The following is a 22667-nucleotide window of genomic DNA, read 5'->3' as shown; positions in this document are numbered from 1 at the left end:
CAAGCTTCACACCCATATAAAAGTGTTGGTACTACTATACTCTCATACATTCCCTTCTTTGCCTCCATAGATAACATTTATCTGAAAACATTCACTTCTTCCATACTCCTCCCCAATTTGATATCCAATTTTTCTTTATCTAAATCATTTGATACTCTCATCACCTTACTCTTTCCTGTGTTCACTTTCAACTTTCTACCTTTACACAACTCCCAAATTCGTCCATTAACCTTTGCAATTTTTCTTTAGAATCTCCCATAAGTACAGTATCGTCAGCAAAAAGTAACTGTGTCACTTCCCATTTTGTATTTAATTCCACATAATTTAATCCCACCCCTCTCCCGAACACCCTAGCATTTACTTCTTTTACAACCCCATCTATAAATATATTAAACAACCATGGTGACATTACACATCCCTGTCTAAGACCTACTTTTACCGGGAAATAGTCTCCCTCTTCTACACACCCTAACCTAAGCCTCACTATCCTCATAAAAACTCTTTACAGCATTTAGTAACTTACCACCTATTCCATATACTTGCAGCATCTGCCACATTGCTTCCCTATCCACTCTATTATATGCCTTTTCTAAATCCATAAATGTAATAAAAACTTCCTTACGTTTATCTGAATACTGCTCACATATATGCTTCAATGTAAACACTTGATCTACACATCCCCTTCCCACTCTAAAACCTCCTTGCTCATCCGCAATTCTACATTCTGTCTTAGCTCTAATTCTTTCAATAATAACCCTACTGTACACTTTTCCTAGTATACTCAGTAAACTTATTCCTCTATAATTTTTACAGTCTCTTTTGTCCCCCTTCCCTTTATATAAAGGGACTATACATGCTCTCTGCCAATCCTTAGGTACCTTCACCTCTTACATACATTTATTAAACAAAAGTACCAACCACTCCAACACTATATCCCCTCCTGCTTTTAACATTTCTGTCATGATCCCGTCAGTTCCAGCTGCTTTACCCCCTTTCATTCTATGTAATGCCTCGCACACCTCGCCTACACTCACATCCTGCTCTTCTTCACTCATAAAAGATGGTATACCTCCCTGGCCAGTGCATGAAATTACCGCCTCTTTCCTCGTCGACATTTAAAAGTTCCTCAAAATATTCTCACCATCTACCCAAAACCTCCATCTCCCCATCTACTAACTCCCCTACTCTGTTTTTAACTGACAAATCCATTTGTTTCCTAGGCTTTCTTAACATGTATGAAATATATATTTTTATAACATGAAATATATATTTATATAACATATAAAATATATATTTATGTAACCTGTATAAAATAAATATTTATATAAATATATTTATATAACATATATAAAATATATATAACATAAAATATATAATTATATAACATAAATATATAATTATGTAACATATATTTGATTTTATAACAAAATTGTAATAATCATGTAACGTTTAAAACTGTATTATTCATATAGCTTGTAAAATTGTAATACATATTTATATAACGTACACTATTGTAATATATAACATACACTATTGTATTGTAACGTTTGTATATTACAGTAGTGTACGTTATATAAATATCACTATTGTAACGTTTGTATAACGTACGCTATTGTAACGTTTGTATAACGTACGCTATTGTAACGTTTGTATAACGTACGCTATTGTAACGTTTGTATAACGTACGCTATTGTAACGTTTGTATAGCGTACGCTATTGTAACGTTTGTATAGCGTACGCTATTGTAACGCTTGTATAACGTACGCTATTGTAACTCTTGAATAACGTACGCTATTGTAACGCTTGTATAATGTACGCTATTGTAACGCTTGTATAACGTACGCTATTGTAACGTTTGTATAACATACGCTATTGTAACGTTTGTATAGCGTACGCTATTGTAACGTTTGTATAGCGTACGCTACGCTTGTACGTACGCTATTGTATAACGTACGCTATTGTAACGCTTGTATAACGTACGCTATTGTAACGCTTGTATAACGTACGCTATTGTAACGCTTGTATAACGTACGCTATTGTAACGCTTGTATAACGTACGCTACGCTTGTATACGTACGCTATTGTAACGCTTGTATAACGTACGCTATTGTAACGCTTGTATAACGTACGCTATTGTAACGCTTGTATAACGTACGCTATTGTAACGCTTGTATAACGTACGCTATTGTAACGCTTGTATAACGTACGCTATTGTAACGCTTGTATAACGTACGCTATTGTAACGCTTGTATAACGTACGCTATTGTAACGCTTGTATAACGTACGCTATTGTAACGCTTGTATAACGTACGCTATTGTAACGCTTGTATAACGTACGCTATTGTAACGCTTGTATAACGTACGCTATTGTAACGCTTGTATAACGTACGCTATTGTAACGCTTGTATAACGTACGCTATTGTAACGCTTGTATAATGTACGCTATTGTAACGCTTGTATAACGTACGCTATTGTAACGCTTGTATAACGTACGCTATTGTAACGCTTGTATAACGTACGCTATTGTAACGCTTGTATAACGTACGCTATTGTAACGCTTGTATAACGTACGCTATTGTAACGCTTGTATAACGTACGCTATTGTAACGCTTGTATAACGTACGCTATTGTAACGCTTGTATAACGTACACTAATAAGAACATAAAGAAGGAACACTGCAACAGGCCTATGTGAGGTAGGTCTAATTCTCCCACCTTCTTAAGCCAATGCCTTGACCTAGTGAGGTCAGACACCTCACTTAAGGGAGGAGCACAGCATCCGACCTAGTAGCACAAGCTAGTCAGGTCCAACTCACACCCACTCGTGTATTTATCTATCCTGTTTTTAAAACAACACAACATCTTAGCTTCTATGACGGTACTAGGGAGTTTGTTCCACACATCCACAGCTCTGTTACCAAACCAGTGCTTTTCTATATCCTTCCTGAATCTGAATTTTTCCAATTTAAAACCATTGCTGTGAGTCCTGTCTGTTAGATATTTTTAGCATGCTATTTACATCCCCTTTATTAATGCCTGCTTTTCCTTTATACACCTCAATCATATCCCCCCTAATTCTACGCCTTTCTAGACTGCAGATTCAGGGCCCTTCAGTCTATCCGCATAGGGAAGATTTCTGATACATGGGATCAACTTTGTCATCCTCCTTTGTACGTTTTCCAGTACATTTTATATCCATTCTGTAATACGGTGACCAAAACTGCACAATATAATCTAAATGAGGCCTAACCAAAGATATATAGAGTTGAAGAACGTAAACTGTTGCAATATTACATAATGTACAATATTGTAATATTTATGTAACGTACAATATTGTAATTATATAATGTATAATATTGTAATATTTATGTAACGTACACTATTGTAATATTTATATAATGTACACTACTGTAATATTTATACTATAACGAACACTATTGTAATTATATAATGTACACTATTGTAATAACGTACACTATTGTAATATTTATATAACTTAAACTATAGTATTTATAAAACACACACACACACTGCACAGATGAGTCAAAGGGATATTAAGAAGTATTTCTTAAGTCATAAAGTTGTCAGAAAGTGGAATAGTCTGGCAAGTGATGTAGTGGAAGCATGAACCACACATAATTTTAAGACGAGGTGTGATAAAGCTCATGGAGCAGGGAGTTAGAGGACCTAGTAGCGACCAGTGAAGAGGCAGGGCCAGGAGCCGAGTCTCGACCCCTGCAACCACAGTTAGGCGAGCACATATTCACACACACACACAAACACGCACGAACACACAAACACACACGAACACACACACACACACGAACACAAGGTTAGTTTCAGAGCTAAGAGGAATGTCCTATGAAGAAAGGTTGAGGGAAATCAGCCTGACGACACTGGAGGACAGGAGGGATAGGGGAGACATGATAACGACATCCAAAATACTGCGTGGAATAGACAAGGTGGACAGAGACAAGATGTTCCAGAGGGGGACACAGAAACAAGGGGTCACTCCTGGAAGTTGAAGACTCAGATAACCCACAGGGATGTTAGGAAGCATTTCTTCAGTCATAGAGTGGTCAGGAAGTAGAACAGTCTTAAAGCTACATATGGCAGGAACCATACGTAGCTTTAAGACGATGTATGATGAATCTCATGGAGCAGGGAGACAGAGGACCTAGTAGCGTTCAGTGAAGAGGTGGGGCCAGGAGCTGAGTCTCGACCCCTGCAACTACAATTAGGTGAGTGCACACACATGTAGGTTGGTAGACAGCAACTGTCGAGGGAGGTACGACTGTCCTGCCAAGGGAGTCTAAAACGAAACCCGTAATTGTTTTACATGATGGTAGGATTGCTGATGTCTTTTTTCTGTCTCGTAAACATGCAAGATTTCAGGTACATCATGCTACTTCTACTTAGGACACTACACATGCATATGTATACACACCCCTCTGGCTTTTCTTCTATTTTTTGCTTGTTCTTGTTTATCTCCATGGCAAAGTGGAACAGAATTCTTCCTCCATAAGCCATTTCTTCTTTTACATACCCTACCAAACTCATCTGCCATCCTTTGCAACTTCTCTTCAGAATCTCTCAAAAGCACAGTGTCATCAAAAAAGAGCAACTGTGAAAACTATCACTTTGTGTTATTCTTTATCTTTTAACCCCACAACTCTTGCCAACTCCCGAGCATTCACTTCTCTTACAATCCCATCTATAAATATACTGAGCAACCATAGTGACATCACACATCCTTGTCTAAGGCCTACTTTTACTTGGAAATAATCTCCCTCTCTCCTACATACTCTAACCTGAGCCTCGCTATCCTCATAAAAACTCTTCACTGCTTTCAGTAACCTACCTCCTATTCCATACATTTGCAGCATCTGCCACATCCCCCCTATCCACCCTGTCATACGCTTTTCTCAAATCCATAAATACCACAAAACCCTCTTTATCCTTATCTAAATATTGTTCATCTATATGTTTCACTGTAAACACTTGGTCTACACATCCCGTACCTTTCCTAAAGCCGCCTTGTTCATCTACTATCCTACTCTCTGTCTTACTCCTGATTCTTTAAATAATAACTCTACCATACACTTTACCAAGTATACTCAGTATACTTATTCCCCTTAATTTTTGCACTCTTTTGTCCCCTTTTCCTTTATACAAAGGAACTATGCATGCTCTCTGCCAATCCCTAGGTACCTTACCCTCTTCCATACATTTATTAAATATAAGCACCAACCACTCTAGAGTTATATCCCCACCTGCTTTTAACATTTCTATCTTTATCCCATCAGTCCCAGCTGCCTTACCCCCTTTCATTCTACCCCCCACCTCACAAACTTCCCCCACACTCACAACTCACTCCTACAAGGTGTTATTCGTCCTTGCCCTATACACGAAATCACAGCTTCCTTATCTTCATCAATATTTAACAATTCCTAAAAATATTTCCTCCATCTTCCTGTTACCTCTAACTCTTCATTTAATAACTCTCCTTTCCTATTTTTTAACTGTCAGATCTATTCATTTCCTAGGCTTCTTCAACTTATTAATCTCGCTCCAAAACTTTCCTATTTTCAACAAAATTTGTTGATAATATCTCACCCACTCTCATTTGCTCTCTCTTCACCACTCTCTTAACCTCTTTTCCTCTCCATGTACTACTCCCTCCTGGCATCACTTTTACTTGTAAACAACTCTCATATGCTAACTTTTTCTCTTACTTCTCTCTTTACATCATCATTCCACCAATCGCTCTTCTTCCTTCCCACACTCACTTTTCTATAACCACAAACTTCTGCTGAACCCTCTAACACTACATTCTTAACTTACCCCATACATCTTCAATCCCATTGCCTATACTCTCACTCGCCCATCTATCCTCCAGTAGTTGTTTATATCTTACCCTAACTGCCTCCTCCTCTATCTTATAAACCTTCACCTCTCTCTTACCTGCTGCTTCCATTTTCCTTGTATCCCATCTACCTTTTACTCTCACTGTAGCTACAACTAAAAAAGCGATCTGCTATATCTGTGGCCCCCTCTATTAACATGTTCATCTTGAATTCTACCCAAGTCTTTTATCAACCAATACATAGTCCAACAAACTACTGTCATTATGCCCTACATCATATCTTGTATACTTATTTATCCTCTTTTTCTTAAACTGTGTATTACCCATAACCAAACTCCTTCCTATGCAAAGTTCAATCAAAGGGCCCCCATTATCATTTACACCAGGCACCCCTAACTTACCTACCACACCCTACTCCTCCTCCAACTTTAGCATTTTGGTCCCTTACCACAGTTACTCTCTCACTTGGTTCAAAAGTTCCTACACACTCCCTTAACATCTCCCAAAATCTCTCTCCTCTACACTCCTCTCTTTTCTAGGTGCATACACACTTATTATGACCCACTTTTTGCATCCGACCCTTATTTTAATCCACATAATCCTTGAATTTATGCATTTATATTCCCTCATCTCCTTCCATAACTGATCCTTCAACATTATTGCTACCCCTTCCTTAGCTCTAATTCTCTCAGATACTCCTGACTTAATCCCATTTATTTTTCCCCATTGAAACTCGCCTTTCCCCTTCAGCTTTGTTTTGCTCAGAGCTAGGACATCCAATTTCTTTTCATTCATAACATTAGGAATAATTTTTTTCTTATCGTATGCACTACGTGCACGCACATTCAAGCATCCCAGTTTTATAAAGTTTTTCTTCTCTTATTTAGTATTTTTCTACAGGAGAAGGGGTTACTAGCCCATTGCTCCTGGCATTTTAGTCGCCTCTTATGACACACTGGTTGTATCCCACCAAGGCGGGGTGGTCTAAAAAGAAAAAAAAAATTTCTTTTTACATTTAGTAATTTATACAGGAGAAGGTTTTACTAGCCCCCATGCTCTCAGCATTTTAGTCTATAATCTAACATGCTTCCATACATCTGCTGGATGCTGAGGTTCCTGGGACTCAAAACTTCCTCTACCTGCCTGCCTCCTTCAACTCTTCCTGGGAGAAACTTTCATCCCTCCTTCCTTACATCCCAGATTTATGTACTGTCTTGGTCATCTTGTACTGATCCTTCTCTAAATGTCCAAGCCACTTCAGTAACTCCCCAGCTGTCTGAATTGTACTTTTGGAAACCCCTGCTCCATCTTATTTGTATACTTTGAATTCTTTGCATAATAGTCATACCACTCTTTACTCTGACATCATATCTCTACAGCCTCCAACCTCCTTGCTGCAACATTTACAATCCATAGCTCACTCCCATTTAATATTGTTGATACCACTATTCTCTTATATTTTTCTCATTTCTTTTCTGTATTGTGTTTATCATCCATACCTATACCTTTTATTGACCATATTGTCGGGGTCAGCTGGAACTGTGATTAAAACTGATTTGTCTGATTTGTATTGCAGGCAAAATGGTGTGTGTGCTCAGTATGTGGCAATCACAGTCCCAGGCTTCACGCCTGCTTACACTGTGTTCATTTTGCATGTTATCAGGGCCATATTCAAGATCATTCAACCTCCATGCAACACAATCTAGGTTGGTATGTTTTCTGAATTGTAAGGGAAACTTTGAAACATACATACTGTAGAACTTAGGATAATTTTTGTTAGCCGTATACATTTTGTTAAAAAAAAATGATTTGAAGGGTTTTATTACTTTCATATGCTTGTTTGACGTAAATAAAGATCTTGTTAGGATTTCTGTACGTTGCTTTTTTTTTTAATAATATTTGTACTATAATATTACAGTTGTGGATGTAGAGCAAGGTCAAATTTTGTGTATGGCGTGTGGTGATTATGTTTATGACTTGGAGGTTGGCCGCATTGCGCAGGCCTGCAAGGAAAAGTTCCGCCGATCACTTGGGTTGGACACACAGTACAGAGCATGGGAACCAGATGCAGTAGAAATGACTCTACTTCAAGCTCATCCCAAAAGACGAAGACCTGCTGCAAATTCAACCATAGGTTTGTCTTGGCTCTGTTACCATCAAAGTTAATTGACCGTGCAGTGAAATGCTTGTCATCATTAAGTGTAACTAAATTGTTTATTTTAAAAAGCATTGTGGTCTCAAGACTAACAGTAATTACCGAGCTCTTGGGGTGTGACTCCTGTAAATGTATCACATGTCTTAATTGTTGAATATCAGGTAGAAGACTGCAGCCATTCCTGATGTTTATTTCATAAGGCAAATTTTTCTTTTCAAAGGCATTGAAAAAGGTCTATGTTAAGTATAGGTGGTTCTTTGACATGTGGAAAAAAAATTGATACGAATTGATCACAAAATGCCACGCTTGATCGTAGGGATGATTGCTGTCTGCTGCTTATTACACTAGCACTGGAGAGAGCTGTTACAACCTCTTTGATGGGCAGTCCTGAGTTACTGAGCATGCATTCATATTGTGTATTTAAATTTTTCATCGTTTTTGCACAATATAAATCTGCCCCTGACTTATTGATTATTTATAATAGGCTGCATTTAGACTGTGTTTCAAGAGTGTGTTTTGAGCTTATAAAGGCCATTACAATCAAGGACTGCACATGCAGAGTGCAGCACCGTACTTGGCTTTGGGATGTGTGCTATTACTCTAGTACAAATTTTCATTGATCATAATGTGACTGAATTGTTTGTCTTGAAATTAAATGATCTCAGTTCACATTTAATGGCTCCCGTTATATTTTAACTTGTTTTGCCAGATAATTTGCTATATTGCAGATAATTAAAATTGATGGATTGCAATCTTATCATCCCTACTGAAGAAGATGGGTCTTTTTTACAAAATAGTGTGTGGATCTTTGTGGAGCAGTTGCAGTAATAGTGAAAAGATTTTGGTGAGGGGGCAACCTAAAATCAAACATTTTGTATATATTTAGGAAAGATTTGAATATGATCACTGATTTATAAATAAGGATCAAGGCTGAAGTAGTTTAATTCACTTAATATTGCAGATATTGAAATTACTTGCAATAATGTACTTCGGAAGACTTGGTGTACAAGATAGAATCTGTATTAGGTCAAATCATTTTTATTAATCGAATAATGATTGTTTTTGGAAGGGTATGCTTCAGAGTTGCATGATTTTTAATCCAATCATATCATGGAAACTAATAAGTACAGTAGATTTTGCAGGATAATATAATTATTTAAAAGAACTAATGTATAAATTTGTATCATAATTATTTTCTCTCTAAATATTTGTGAGTAAATTTTGATACAGAATTTTTTTTCATCTCTTCCATCAGGGCTTCGTGGCTTAATCAATCTAGGTAACACATGCTTCATGAGCTGCATCATCCAGGCCTTGACGCACACGCCACTGCTTAGAGACTACTTCCTTTCTGACAAGCATGTTTGTCAGTTTAATAATGATGCAACACGCTGCTTGGTCTGTGAAATTTCTAGACTCTTCCAGGAGGTGTGTGCTGCATTCATTCTTTAAATAATTATAGTGCTGTAGATCATATATTTTAGTATGAATATTGATACAGTACCAGAACCACTTGTATATTAAATTATTCATTAAATAATAAATAATTTTTGCTCTGTCTAGTTACTGACTAGCTGCCTCTCCAGATGAGCACAGGTACCAATGTACAGCAAAGCCTCGATTAGTACAAGTAATGAATCCCATTAAAGATCACATTAATCAAATTTGTATTATTTGAGGCAGTTATAACACATGAATTATTGTAATTGGTCCCATTCCAATGAAAATACAGTATGCAATGAAAATTTTTAACATATTGCTATAGGATAATAAAAATGCATTTTTTAGTCAAGTTTATTATATTTTTTTACACGTCAGCTGTTTCCCACCAAGACAGGGTGACCCAAAAGGAAAGAAAAAAACTTTCAGCATCATTAAACACTTTCACCATCACTCATACATAATCACTGTCTTTGCAGAGATCCTCAGATATGACAGTTTAGATGTCCCTCCAAACTGCCAGTATCCCAAACCCCTCCTGTAAAGTGCAGGCATTGTACATTAAATTGTTGATCTAAATTAAGGTCTCCATTAGTTATTTCTTCGGGGCGTGATTCAAGCAAGTTGCGGACATTTGTAGAGTTCAGTTCATGGAAACCAAGCCGCCTTCCAAGGTCTCTCTATTTCTTCAACAACAGCTTGAACTTAAGAAGCAGCTTCTTTATCTGCACTGGCAGACTCAGCAGTTCAATAATGCAGTTTAATTCTATTTCTAAAATTGTCAAACCAACCATTGCTTGCATTAAAAGTTTCTTCTGTTTCCACATGAACTCCATTTTCTTCCACTGCCGTAAAGACTTGAAGAGATGCTAATGTAATAACAAGCCTCTTCTTTTTTGCATTTGCATTATTTGCACTGTAAGTATTCTTCCTTTTGTCCATATTTACTAAGGGCAGTTTATCAAAATTTAAAACCTGATATAATACTGTAAACACGTATAGGATAACAAGCTGCAGCATGTATTTACATAACAGGCAGAGCCATACTGACAATGGGTGGGCAGGTCTGGTGTCATTTTATAATTCAAAATAGACTGAATTTCTTACTATTGAAATTCGTACTAATCTAGGCTTTGCTGTATGTTGATTACTTTCCCTTTTAAACAAGGATTTCATTAAAATTTAACAATGCGTCAAGAGATGAATTATCTGGTAGTGACTGTTTTGTGTTGCAAGTTTACCTTTTTAACATTTTGAGTTTTGAATCAAAATCTTCAGATGTAGGGTTTCTGTATGTGTACTTTGAGATTGAGATTTATTAAAGCCATTGTGTATCGCTGGGAAATATATTTAGACAAAAATATGAAGTACAGTATCATTTTTAACTAAAAATCACATTTCAGATCTTTGGTACTTTACCAGGGCCTATCATACGTAATAATGTGCCTTTTTTCGCTCTGTGTATTTACTTTTAATGTTCCTGGATAGTTTTCACCCAAAATTTTTAGCTTTTAATGTGGGTGCTAGTAGGTATAACAAACTCACAGCTGAAGATGACTGGTGACTGGCCAAAGCATTTCTGATGTAAGACGGATAATTATGTTTGCATAACAGTATGATGAACTGTTTTCAAAATGAAAGCTTAGATATTTTGCACAGCATTTCAGTAGTGTAATTGCATCTTCTCTGCCTTTCTTGACAATTTCATTGAAGCATTTTAGCATATTAAAAGAATGTTCAACACACTGATAGATTTACAGTGGAACCTCAGTTTTCCTGATTAATTTGTTCTAAAAAGTCTGATGAAAATCAACTCGTACAAAAACTGAAGCAATTTTTTTTTTTTTCTCAACAAGTTGGTCGTCTCCCACCGAGGCAGGGTGACCCAAAAAAGAAAGAAAATCCCCAAAAAGAAAATATTCATCATCATTCAACACTTTCACCACACTCACACATTATCACTGCTTTTGCAGAGGTGCTCAGAATACAACAGTTTAGAAGCATATACGTATAAAGATACACAACATATCCCCCCAAACTGCCAATATCCCAAACCCCTCCTTTAAAGTGCAGGCATTTTACTTCCCATTTCCAGGACTCAAGTCCGACTATAAGAAAATAACCGGTTTCCCTGAATCCCTTCACTAAATATTACCCTGCTCACACTCCAACAGATTGTCAGGTCCCAAGTATCATTCGTCTCCATTCACTCCTATCTAACACGCTCATGCACGCTTGCTGGAAGTCCAAGTCCCTCGCCCACAAAACCTCCTTTACCCCCTCTTTCCAACCCTTTCGAGGACGACCCCTACCCCTCTTTCCTTCCCCTATAGATTTATATGCTTTCCATGTCATTCTACTTTGATCCATTCTCTCTAAATGACCAAACCACCTCAACAACCCCTCTTCTGCCCTCTGACTAATGCTTTTATTAACTCCACACCTTCTCCTAATTTCCACACTCCGAATTTTCTGCATAATATTTACACCACACATTGCCCTTAGACAGGACATCTCCACTGCCTCCAACTGTCTCCTCGCTGCTGCATTTACCACCCAAGCTTCACATCCATATAAGAGTGTTGGTACTACTATACTTTCATACATTCCCTTCTTTGCCTCCATAGATAACGTTTTTTGACTCCACATATACCTCAACACACCACTCGCCTTTTTTCCCTCATCAATTCTATGATTAACCTTATCCTTCATAAATCCATCCGAAAGCAATATTTCCCATAAATAATTTAAATCCAATTAATCCGATCCAGACACCCAAAAATATTAACAAAAAATGCATTTTATAGATAATAACTATAGTTTTACATATAGAAAACAATGAGAAATAAATATAAATGACTAACGAAATGGATAAATGAACATTTAACATCACTTTTACCTTTATTGAAGATTCTTGTTGGTGTATGGAAGATGGCAAGGAGAGGAGAGGGTATTGTTTGGAAGGGAAATCTCCTTCCATAAGGACTTCAGGTATCCAGGCCTTATCCGGGGTGACTTCCCTTCTTTGTCTTTTACTGGCGCTAGGACCAGCTTGAGAGTCAGTGTACCCCTGTAGCACAAAAAATCTGTCAAGAGAGGTCTGTTTCTGGCATCTCCTTAAGATTTACCTAAAATGGGAAGAGGCGTTGTCATTGAATGTGTTGTAGACTCGGCTTGCAACAGCATTGTTAGGGTGATATTTCTCCACAAAACTTTGCCACTCACTCCACTTTGCACACACATCCTTAATCACTGAAGAAGGTATATTCTCCCCTCTCTTTTCCTCCTCCTCTGAAGCAGTTTACTCAGCTGTGGTCTGTTGCTGTTCCAGTTGAAGGTCTTGCAGCTCTTCAGTGGTTAGCTCTTCCCTGTGGTCATCCACCAACTCTTCCACATCCTGGCCACACACATCCAACCCCATGGACTTCTCCACAGACACAGTAGATTCCACAATAGGCGTAGGGTCGTCAGGGTCAGCCTCAAACCCTTCAAAATCCTTCTTGTGGACACATTCTGGCCACAATTTTCTCCAAGCAGAGTTCATTGTCCTAGAAGTCACTCCCTGCCAAGCCTTATCTATAAGGCTTATGCAGTTGAAGATATTTAAGTGATTCCTCCAGAACTCTCTTAGGGTCAATTCAGTGTCCAAGGTCACTTCAAAGCACCTTTGAAACAGTGCTTTGGTGTAGAGTTTTTGAAATTTGAAATGACTTGCTGGTCCATGGGCTGGATGAGAGGAGTGGTATAAGGAGGCAAGAACTTCACTGTGATGAAACTAAACTTCTCCAACAATTGGTCTTCCAAGTCTGGAGGATGAGCAGGAGCAGTCTGTTACCAGGAGGCACCTGAGTGGTAATTGATTTTCCAGGAGGTATTTCTTCACACTGGGGCCAAACACTTCATTGACCCACTCAATGAAAATTTGCCTCGTGACCTATGCCTTACTGTTAGCCTTCCACATCACACACAATTTACTCTTGATGACATTGTTTTTCTTGAACACTCGGGGATTTTCAGAGTGATACACCAGTAAAGGCTTCACTTCGAAATCCCCACTAGTGTTACCAGAGAACAAAAGAATTAGCCTATCCTTCATAGGCTTGTGTTCTGGCAGGGCCTTTTCCTGCTGTGTGATGTAGATCCTCTTTGGCAATTTTCTTCAAAAAGAGGCCTGTTTCATCACAATTGAAGACTTATTGGGGGAGGAATCCTTAAGCCTCTACACACTCCTTGAATTCATCAACAAATTCTTTGGCCTCATGTTTGTCCGAACTTGCAGCCTTGCCATGTCTTACCACACTGTGTATGCCAGTTCGCTTCTTGAATTTGTCGAACCAGTCTTTGCTGGCCTTAAGTTCGCTAACAGCAGCACTCGTTCCAGGCATTTTCTTTGCGAGATCCGTATGCAAGTGCCTTGCCTTTTTGCAAGTTATTGCCTCCAAAACACTGTCTCTCGCTAACTGTTTTTCGTTGATCCACACCAACAACAACTCACCATCTTCAGTTGTTTGCGATCTCTGTTTCATTAGCACATTTACCCCTTTCGCAACATCAGCTTCCTTGATTTTTTTTTTTTCTTAGCCAGGATGGAACTGATCATTGATGTGGACTTCCCGTGCATTCTGGCGAGATCGGCCACTCATACACCACTTTCGTACTTTGCTACAAATTCTTTCTTGAATTCTCTTGTGTTTCTTGCCTTCTTCTTTATCAAAGGGCTGGCACTTGGAACGTCCTTTGGCCCCATGGTGGCTTATTTAGCAATCGCACTCAATAAACAAGCACAAAAAACAACGGATTATTACGAAATATTTCGGATGAACGTGCAGGGTGATGCTCACCCTGCACGTCTGAGTCACGAACGCATGGTATAGTTTGTGTGGGTGCTTTAGTGACTGAGTCACGTGGATGCGTTTGGTACGGACCATTTTCAACTCAACGAAAACCGAGCAGATGTACGAAAACTGGGACAAAATTTTGACGAAAAAGTCGTCGAAACTGAATCCTGTGAAAACTGGGGCGTATGAAAACCGAGGTTCCACTGTATTGAGATAAAAGTTATTTCATATATGTAAATTTCAAGAAAATAGTTAAAAAAAAATACAAAAAAAAAAATACTTTAACAAGCATAAGCAGACAATTTTTTTTTATTTCTTTTTAATTGCATTTAATAAATGAGGTGTTTTAGTGTAAGATGCCTTGAGGTTACTATTATGACTTGTTTGAACCCACAATAGCCAGTTGAAGTATAGACCACTGAAATATCCAAAGAGTAAGAGTAAGAGGAAAGAAATTGCTATTGGGTATTACAAAAAAAAAAAAAAAAAAAAAAGGTAGGATCTGTTAGTATCACCATAAGTTTTTAACTTAAGTTATTCATTTTGGGGATTTTTAGGGTTTCATTACAAGGTAAACTGATGGACAAATGGAAACTTTTGAGACATTCCATTTTTTTTTTTTAATGCACTAGTCATCTTTCACCAAGGCAGGGTGACTGGAAAAGATAAATTTTTTTTTTTTTTTTTTTTTTTTTTTGAAGAGCAAAAATTTTTTTTTTTTTAGATAATTAATGCTATGTACTTTATGTCAAATCTGTTAAGATAAATGCACAGAAATTCTAGGAATGCATTTGATAGTTTTTTCATTGAAAGACTGATCTTGAGCCTACAATATGAAATTAAGGACAAATTAATAATATGAGTGAGGGACTTTGATTTGAATGGAAAATGTAAAAGGATAAGATAAAAATGTCTCCATGAGAAAGTGTTACCTTGCCGTTCCAAAAGGCAGGTACTGTAAGAAACGTGCAACACTTGGGTATATTTATTACTGATGTTGACATTCTCTGTACCGACATGACCTGGTGTTACTGCATCATGCCAGTATATTATAAATGGTATACCCAAGATGGAGGGAATGATGATGAAAGTTTTTTCTTTTTTCGGGGCACCCTGCCTTGGTGGGAATCAGCCAGTGTGTTAATAAAAAAAAAAAAATACCCAAGTTAATTAAATGTGGTGTCTGATTTGTCAATTTGTTGGTATTGTATACCAGTATAACATGAAACTTGTCTGACACACAACCCCATGGCATCTTTGTATACAAGATGTCTGCTCCGACTATTAAACTTGATAGTAAAGATACCTAAGTGTTGCTCATGTCTTACTTGTCAGCATTGTATGCCCTATTTTTTTTAACAAGTCCCAGAAGGATCAGTACTTACCTCTAGTAATATTTCCAATTTATATACAGAGGACCTTCTTAAAATGTGGCTATACCATGCACAGTTTTGTTGGAACGTTGTTGAAAAAGTGTTACCAAAAATTTTTATTGCACAAGGAAAGCTTGATATTACGTACTGTCTAAAAAAAGAAAATTAACTTGGAATTTGTGTGCTACATGCACGTTTTTTCGATCTTCTTGCCAGTGCCTCCCAGCCTCCTGCTATTCTTACTAAGCTAGAGCACACAATGTCCACTACAAAGCATTTTCCCTTGCCTAACTAATGCTCTGCAAAACTGATGTAACTTAAAGATCCTTGATTTATAAAAGACAACTGTATTAGTGTATGCAAATATGCAGTGTGCATTAATATAAAGCATAAGCAAAACTTCAGTATCTACATTTACACAGTTCTTCTGCAATTCTACATTTCTATGTAGCTGCACTACTAAATTTGTTGAATATGTTGGTGATTGCTAATAAAGATTGAGAGAGTTTAAAAAAAAGAAAGTTGGATTTTGGAGGTATTTATCTTGACTGAGTCGTACACAAATAACCCGTACACAGGAGAGAGAGAGAGAGAGATGTTTATGATGCTTTGGTCTGACTTGGCTCCCTCATTCTTTTTGTATTAGTGTAACTTTGTAAATGGTCCATGTTGGACCAAAACCTTGTTGTAAGCTTTTTCTCTCTCCTCTGTGTGCAGGTTATTTGTGTATTGTTCCAGTCCTGGTATATTACGCTTTTTTGTTTCTGACTGAGGCATAGCCTTGACACAGTTGGCCAACTGCCTGAATACATTAGCATATTCTAGAGATTCCCCACACCTTCTTAGGTAAGGCAAAGCAGTGTTTGTCTAGTTAAACTAGATGCATTTCAGTTGCTGCATGATCAAAGTACTATTTTCCGTATCATAGGTACAGCCCCCCACTCTCCTTTAGAAAATGAATAATACAGACGCAGAATAAGTTTCTAATGCAGTTAAACATCAGCATTTGAAGTTTTGAAGCCAATCAAGAGGTATTTTCAAGTTGTGGTATGGAAACTAGTGTCCCAATTTCTTCAATAAATTGCAAAAATGTACTAACACTTCTGCAAACTAATTCAAACCTTTCACACCAGCTTTAAAAGTTGAAAGTCAGTCATAAAATATTTTCTCTAGTTATTGCATAGAGACCAATATCTGAATTAATTTAATAAAAGTGTCAAATTAGGGCTTTGGCAATTTATACTGGAGAAGGGGTTACTGGCCCCTTGCTCCTGGCATTTTAGTCGCCTCTTAAGTACGACACTCATGGCTTACGGAGGAAAGATTCTGTTCCACTTCCCCATTTAATTTGTCTGGAATGTAATCCAATTTTTCCCATATCTTCTACTTTTCTAATTGACTTGCCAGAAGGAACAAAAGCACTATGAGCATTTTTTTTATGGTGCAAAAAATCCTAGGTGAAGTACAGGTTAGTAATAAAAATGACTAAATCCTTGCAAAAAAATGACTGGTAAGTTTAGTAGAGGGGATATCAGTGATTGAATTTACGTAAAAAAAAATTTACTATGAAAATAAGAGAGCAATTACATTCCAGTTGAATATTCAGTGGATTGTGTATTAAGAATGGAAGTGTCAGAGAGGAGATTCAGAGAGTAATTATAAGCAAAGCTTTATCATAAGATCACATGTATGTCAGGAAAAAGCCTTCTGCCTGATCAAAAAAAAAAAAAATTGACTCAAGGTATAATAAGGAAGATTGTTTTTCAAGGCTTTTAACCCTTTCAGGGTCCGTGCCATAGTTCTACGGTTTTGAGTTGAGGGTCCAAACCTTAGTTCTACTCCATGAGCTCAGCTCACTGATAATTTGTGAGTGGTAAATTTGGGCCTAGATATGAGACAATACATCTATGTGGTATGTGTGTGTGTCACATAAAACAAATCCTGCAGCACACAGTACATAATGAGAGGAAAAAAACTGAGACCGTAATTTTCGATTAAAACAGCAACTTTGCAGTGTTTTTTCGTATATATTTTTATGTTTGTGATTTCCTGGTCTCATTTGATAGAATGGAAGATATATTACAGAAATAGAGATGATTTTTAATTGGTTTTAGTACTGGAAATGGCTTGAAATTGAGCTCAAAATAGCAGAAATGTTAAATTTTTGCCGATGTTCAAGAGTAAACGAATGACCTCACACGTCTGATACACGTCAGCTGGTGGGTCTGATATACATTCACAAATATGGTGATATTATTTATACAATTATTACAACATTGTATAACAGTAAATCTTTTACTTTTTGGTTTGAATAAAAATTCATTGTGAATAAAAAATTAAAATGGAATTCTTTTGTAAAGCCTGAAAACGTAACTAATGAACAGAGGAAATGTTAGTTTAGTGCCAGGAATGCCTGCATTGTTTATTCTGGGCCCTATTTTGAAACTGGAATATTTTGAACTTTGCATAAAATTGGCCAAATTAACAATTTCCAATTTATTTTGTAATTGAAACAGTTGACTTGGTGATTTATTGTGCTCAGTCGATAGAATAGAAGTAATACTAGTAAAATAGCTAAGAATTTGGTCGACTGGAATAATGTAATTGCCCTAAAATGGGAGTCAGTCAGCAAAATCACCGATGCATAAATATCGCTGATACATCAAAATTTGCGAGAGCATAATTTCGTCAGTTTTTCATCAAATTTTGTACTTTTTGTTTTATTACATTCAGAAAAAGATTCTCCCATAAGTTTTTCTTTTTTTTTTTTGAAATTCTTGGACCCTGGTGCACACTTAGAAATTTATCCTCTGGACCTGAAAGGGTTAATTAAAATTAAATAAGAATAAAAACTGGCCATTGTGATAATAGCAAGATGTTGGTGCAGGAGTGTGTAAAGCCTAGGATGGTTTTCTGATGTTGAAGAATTGGTGTAGGTTATCCTGGGCAGTGGTATTCCCAGGATGGTTTTCTGATGTTGAAGAATTGGTGTAGGTTATCCTGGGCAGTGGTATTCATCTGATGTTCTGGAATCTCCTATTACTACTTGGTTGAAGAACCACAAGTATGATGATGGGGGTGAGGAGTAGTTGTAATGTCTTACTAAGTTCAGTGGACAGGTATCTTGCTCCAATAATCTTGGCGTCTACCCTGGATGACCAGGCCAGCAGCAGAACTGATAATAAAGACAATAAACTGGTTACCGAAAGTTATACAAATACAACATTCAAGAAAGAGAAAAGGTGGTATTCAGTCTTAGTCATTACTGGTAACCATAAAAAAAAAACAAAAAATAGAAATACTCCTGGTAGATCACCTTACAAGATCAGGAGAAGAGTGGAGATGAAGTGACTCTCCAAATTTCAATCCACACCAGGTAAGGTTAAAACTACCAGGAGTAGAAATTAAAGCACATCAGACACCAGGAACTTGAGTTTCGCCTCAGCCCACTAGATGGAAGTGCGGGCTGTAACCCGCTAATAGCTTCTGGCTGTCTGAACAACCCTAACCCCAATTACTAATGGCTTTTCCCCCCTCACAGTAACCAATTTAGAAATCCCTTTACTACATTGGCAAATTTCAAAATAGCATTCAGATGTATGGATGGCATAATGGTGAAGAATAAGGCAAAAATCAGAATTAACAGTAGTGGTACTTCCCTCATGAAAAACAAGTGAACAAAATAGGAAAAGTCACAAGATATGGTATAAACTGGGTTCCAGATCTGATAATTTTAAGTTAAAAAGAAAGAATAAAAACAAAAAATGCATGTATTGGTTGATTTTGTTTTGATAATGGAATGAACCATTGTCCTCCTAATATAGACTGAAAAACTTAATATTTTAATATGCTTTCATATACATAGTTTTATTATGTAAACTGTGAATTACAAGTTCATAGATTTGTATTTTTGATACATTTTATTACCAGAGGAGCATCACTTTTTTTTTTTTTTTTTTTTTTTTTTTTTTTTTTTAGCTTTAACCCTTTGAGGGTCCAAACAGTAGATCTACGCCATGAGCTCAGCTCACTCTGATAAGCTGTGAGCGGTAAATTTTGACCTAGATATGAGAGAATACATCTATGTGGTATGTGTGCACAACATAAAACAAATCCTGCAGCACATAGTGCATAATAAAAGAAAAAAACTGAGACCGTAATTTTTTATTATAACAGCAACTTTGCAGTGTTTTTTTTGTATGTTTTTTTGTAGTTGTATTTGTGATTTCTTGGTCTCATTTGATAGAATGGAAGATATATTACAGAAGCAGAGATGATTTTGATTGGTTTTAATACTAGAAATGGCTTGAAACTGAGCTCAAATTAGCAGAAATGTTAAATTTTTGCCGATGTTCAGGAGTAAACAAATGACCTCACACGTCTAATACACGCCAGCTAGTGGGTCTAATATACGTTCACAAATGTGGAGATATTATTTATACAATTATTACAATATTGCATAACAGTAAATCTCCTATTTTTTAGTTTGAATAAAAATTCATTGTGAATAAAAAATCTAAATGGAATTCATTAGTAAAACCTGAAAATGTAACTAACGAAAAGAGGAAATGTTAGTTTAGTGCCAGGAATGCCTGCATTGTTTATTCTGGACCCTATTTTGAAATTGGAGTATTTTGAACTTTACAGTAAATTGGCCAAATTACCAATTTCCGATCATTCTACAAGATTGATGGACTGAACACATCGACTCCAGGCTGAGGGACTGATTACCTCATACTCCTCCTCTCCTTACGCCTTCCTCTTTGTATTGGACTGATGAAGCCACTGTGTGGCGAAACGTTTCCTGAATAAAGATTCCCATATGCTGCATAAGTGTCTCAATCTTCAACTTGTCGGTTTTTCAAACCATTCATCACATTTTATTTTGTAGTTGAAACAGTTGACTTGATGAATTCTTGTGCTCAATTGATAGAATAGAAATAATACTAGTGAAATAGCTAAGAATTTGGTCAACTGGCATAATGTAATTGGCCTAAAATGGGAGTCAAAGTTGGCAAAATCACCGATGCGTAAATATCGCTGACACATCAAAATTCGCGAGAGCATAATTTCATCAATTTTCCATCAAATTTTGTACTTTTTGTTTTATTACCTTCAGAAAAAGATTTCATAAAAAAAATAACAATTATTTTTTGAAAATTCTTGGACACTGGTGCACACTTAGAAATTTGGCCTCTGAACCATGAAAGGGTTAAAATAGTATTTAGAGCAGAAAGTTGTTCATAGTAAGAGTCATCTTATTTCCTCATTTTGATTTTAGAAAATAATACATAAATAACCCTCAATTATGGTATTGTGCCTTTTTTTTCCTTTAGAAAATAAGTTTAAGAATATTTCAAGAAAGCTTCAATTTGCTGCAAGTATTTTTGGAAGGTGAGGAACAACTATTTGTATATTATGTGGGTGTAAATTATAAAACTGTCTGAAGAGACTAGAGCTTGCGATGTATGTAGAAAGGCAATAGATGACAAATTATTTATTTGGCGAACTATTGGAGAATATGTATTTGTGTTCATATATGCTTGTACAGTTATTTTAACCCGTAAACGGTCCAAACATATATATACGTTTTTTCAACATTTGAAAGTGTAAAAAAAGTAGATTCTTTTTTTTTTACATTTGAAAACATGTAAAAAACTTTAATCTACTTTTTTTTTATATATATATTTGAAAATATGTAAAAAAAAAAAAGTAGATCTACTTTTGGAGCACTACGCATGTGAACGTAGATCTGCTTGGACAGTTTAAGGGTTAAGCAGTAACTATATACCATATGTGTAATATGTTATACTGTATATCTCTTCAATTAATTCTAGGGATCATTGTCTATGTTGCCATGCCTATGTGAAATTTTCTTTTAAATGTTGATTCAGAAAGTTTATTACTGAATACCTTTATTGTGTATTTTAAATGGGTGAACAGTATAATGATTTTCCTATACAATCTTTTGTTATAAGAAGTGCATTGTTTTAGTTCTACAGTGGGAACAAAGCTCCTTTGATCCTCCACAAACTGCTTCACCTCATATGGACTCATGCCAGACACTTGGCAGGTTATGAGCAGCAGGATGCACACGAGTTCTTTATCGCAGCCCTTGATGTCTTGCATCGCCATTGCCAGGTACCACACTACATGCATTTTCTAGTTTTCTTTTTTTTTTTAATACACTAGCAGTGTCCCACTGAGGCAGGGTGACCTAAAAATTGATTTTTTTTTTTTTTAGGGCTTCAGTGGTACTGTGATTGTTAAAAATTAAATGATTAATTTCATTTGCAAATAAAGTGGATCATATTTGTTGCATGGAGATTAGGATCCAGTAATGGGATAGCAGAATGAGATTTATGAAGCCCTCTGAGCATTGTTTTGGCATTACTGAGGCTTAAAAAGGGAAAGTATGTATACAGTTGATGTACATACAGTTGCACAAAATTTTGTACTAAGATTTGTATTAAAATTTTAAACTTCATAAACAGTTATATTACTGACAAATTGGTAAGTCAGTGTTAATATATTGCAGCACATTGATAACAACAATGCAGTTGTTTCGAACAAATTTTTTTTATTTACATATTAGCATTTTATATTGGACACTACAAAACACTAGGATAAGTTTGTATGATTGCTGGGGTTGCAAGTGAAGTAAAGTTACAAACTTTGCTTAAGTAGAGCTGCAAGCTTTCTTAAGGTGGGATTAGCTAATTTAGGTATTGTAATTGTAAAGTGGTTCAAAGAAATTTAGAATACTGTAGTTACTGTACATAACTAGACAGTGAAATTAAAAATGAAATTAATGGTAATAATAAAGGTATTAACCCTTTCAGGGTCCCCAGGCCCTCTCCCAGACTTGTTCTCAGGGTCACCCAAATTTCAAAAAAAAAAAAAATTATTATTTCTTATGAAAAGATAGAAAGTGTTTTCCCGATCATAATGACACCAAAAGTATGAAATTTGATGGAAAACTTACAGAATTATGCT

General features: G+C 36.4%; 1 protein-coding gene across 4 annotated transcripts in view; it reads left to right on the top strand.

The window, feature by feature from the left end:
- The window catches only part of not (ubiquitin carboxyl-terminal hydrolase nonstop), a 48890-nt gene that overhangs the window by 2909 nt on the left and 23314 nt on the right, over positions 1-22667 (top strand). For 2 of the 4 annotated variants that reach the window (XM_070091184.1, XM_070091195.1), the window contains exons 2-5: positions 7442-7571; positions 7784-7999; positions 9276-9448; positions 21666-21812. In XM_070091184.1, coding sequence (XP_069947285.1) covers positions 7442-7571; positions 7784-7999; positions 9276-9448; positions 21666-21812 — 666 coding nt within the window. Of the gene's footprint in view, positions 1-3902; positions 4241-7441; positions 7572-7783; positions 8000-9275; positions 9449-21665; positions 21813-22667 lie in introns of those variants that run through there. The other 2 variants (XM_070091202.1, XM_070091189.1) reach the window with 2 other exon arrangements.

This window comes from Cherax quadricarinatus, chromosome 3, assembly GCF_038502225.1.
Source record: "Cherax quadricarinatus isolate ZL_2023a chromosome 3, ASM3850222v1, whole genome shotgun sequence".
Lineage (NCBI taxonomy): Eukaryota > Metazoa > Arthropoda > Malacostraca > Decapoda > Parastacidae > Cherax > Cherax quadricarinatus.
This window is presented reverse-complemented; position numbering and strand designations above follow the sequence as displayed.